At 73.2% G+C, this 2213-nt stretch overlaps 1 protein-coding gene across 1 annotated transcript; it reads right to left on the reverse strand.

Annotated features, from left to right (window-relative positions):
• Positions 1 to 362: 362 nt before the first annotated feature.
• Positions 363 to 1912, reverse strand: SOX17 (SRY-box transcription factor 17). Its single transcript, XM_059724093.1, has 2 exons — positions 1544 to 1912; positions 363 to 1423 (listed from the first exon to the last, which is right to left on the reverse strand). Exons 1-2 carry the CDS (start codon positions 1842 to 1844, stop codon positions 669 to 671), a joined length of 1056 nt encoding a protein of 351 aa, XP_059580076.1. The 5' UTR covers positions 1845 to 1912; the 3' UTR covers positions 363 to 668.
• Positions 1913 to 2213: the final 301 nt, after the last annotated feature.

Raw genomic sequence — 2213 nt, forward strand, 5'->3', positions numbered from 1 at the left:
ACTCCTCCCTTCCTGCCAACGGAGCTCCCAGCACTCGCTCAGCCCTGCCAGGGAAGGAGCCCGCAGCAACCACCCATGGCCCTGACTTCATTAGGCTCAGGGCCAAGCCCTGGAAACACCTTGAGGACTCCTTTCCCTTTCCAGCTTCCCTACAGGGACCACCGATTTCTCTGTCGTTCAGTGGCACCGAAAGCCTAAACGAGGAAGGAGATAGCAGCGACCAGGGGGTTGGAGTGAAGAGGGGGCTGCTCCCTGCTGGGGTAACTGGCCTGCGGAGACAGGAGCCCGAGCCCGGCAAGAGCAGTCTGCGGCCGGCCCCGGTAACGCACCGTTTCGCAGCGCCCAGAGAAGAGGCTTGTGGGTATAAAATGAGCGGTTTTATTGTTCCCCCCTTATCTGTAAAAAGTGCAAAAGGAGCCTGTACAAACCCCGACCTCCGAGCGTATAAAAATAATCAGTCCCAGCCTTCAAACAACCGGGGGAGAGCGGGAGGAGAGGAGAAAGGAGAGAGGGCGCTCCCGTGCCCCGTCGCCGGCCCGGGAAAACCCCGGGGCGGAGCCGCAGCCGCAAAGCCGAAGCGGGCGCCGGGCCCCGCTGCTTCTCCAGATGCAAATAAGTTACGGATAAATAGGAGCAGGCGCCAGGGCCGAGTCCGAGCGGGGTGGCGCTCACAAGTCCGGGTAGCCGCAGTAAAAGCCGCCGGCGCCGGCGTCCGGCAGCAGCAGCGGCGGCGCGGGGCCGGGCGCGGCGCCGTCGAAGGGCGGCCCCAGCTCGGCCTTGCAGGCGAAGCGCAGGTACTGCTCGAACTCGGCGCGGTCCACGTCGCCCAGCAGCTCGTCCTGCGCCAGCGGCTCCAGCGGCGCCTCGGGCGGCGGCGACGGCTGCGGCAGCGCCAGGGGCAGCGCCAGGGGCAGCGGCAGCGCGGAGCGGCCCGGCCCGTAGTAGGCGCCCGGCCCGGGCCCCGCGTAGTCGGGGGGCGGCGGCGCGTAGCCGTAGGGCCCGAGCGCGCAGTCCTCCGGCGGCGGGAAGCAGGCGGGCTCGGGGGCGGGGGCGTCGAGCGGCGAGGGGTCGGGCGTGGGCAGGCCGTAGCCGTCCAGGGGGCAGTCCCGGTAGCGGGGCCCGGCGGCGGCGGGCGGCGGCACGCTCTGCCCCGGCGGGTAGCCCGGCTCGGCGTAGGCCAGGCCCAGGCCCAGGCCCAGGCCGTCGGCACGCAGCCGCCCGCCGCCCGCGCCCAGCCCCGCGCCCGCCGCCTCGCCCGGCGCCAGGAACCCGCTCTCCATGCGCTTCAGCCGCTTCAGCTGCTTCCTGCGGCGCGGGCGGTACTTGTAGGCGGGGTGGTCCCGCATGTGCTGCACGCGCAGCCGCTCCGCCTCCTCCACGAACGGCCGCTTCTCCGCCAGCGACAGCGCCCTCCACGCGCGGCCTGCGGGGACCACACACCCGGGCGCGGCCGTCAGCGCGCGCTAGCCAGCCCGCCCGCCCGCCCGCCCCGCCCCGTGCCGTCCCGTGCCGTGCCCCCGGCCCCGGCCCCGGCCCCACGCACCCAGCATCTTGCTGAGCTCGGCGTTGTGCAGGTCCGGGTTCTGCTGCGCCAGCCGCTTGCGCTCGTCCTTGGCCCACACCATGAAGGCGTTCATGGGCCGGCGGATGCGCGACTCGGCCTTGGCGCGCCCGGCCCCCGCCCCCGACGGCGCCTCGCTCTTCGCCTTGGTCTCGGCCTCCCTCGAGGGGCTCCGCGGCTCGGCCCACGGGCAGGCGCCCAGGCCCGGCATCAGCAGCGGCAGCGCGCAGCGGCCCTGCGTCTGGTCCTCGCTGCTGGCGTAGCCCGCGTCGGGGCTGCTCATGGCGCGGCGGGAGGAGACAACGCCCCGACCCTGGCGCTGCTCCCGGGCTCTGCCAGCTGCCGCTGCACGCGGCCCTATTTGAGCAGCGCGGTGGCCAATGGCGGGGCGGGGCGGGGCCATGGGAGGCGCCGCGCCCACCCCGTCTCACCTGCGCAGGTGCCGCGGGGCTCGGGGCGGGCGGCGGCGAGGGATCGCTCCGTATCGGTGTCATGCGAACCGGCGCGGCGCCGTCTGTGTCCCGGGGACGGGAATCGTGAGCGGCGGCGCCTGCCGTGCCCCGAGCCCCGCCCGGCCCTGCACGCACAGGAGACAAAAATCTCAGCCGAGACATCCACCCCCCAGCAGCAGGGACGGGGAAGGTGGCAGCAA

Source organism: Alligator mississippiensis, chromosome 3 (assembly GCF_030867095.1).
Source record: "Alligator mississippiensis isolate rAllMis1 chromosome 3, rAllMis1, whole genome shotgun sequence".
Lineage (NCBI taxonomy): Eukaryota > Metazoa > Chordata > Crocodylia > Alligatoridae > Alligator > Alligator mississippiensis.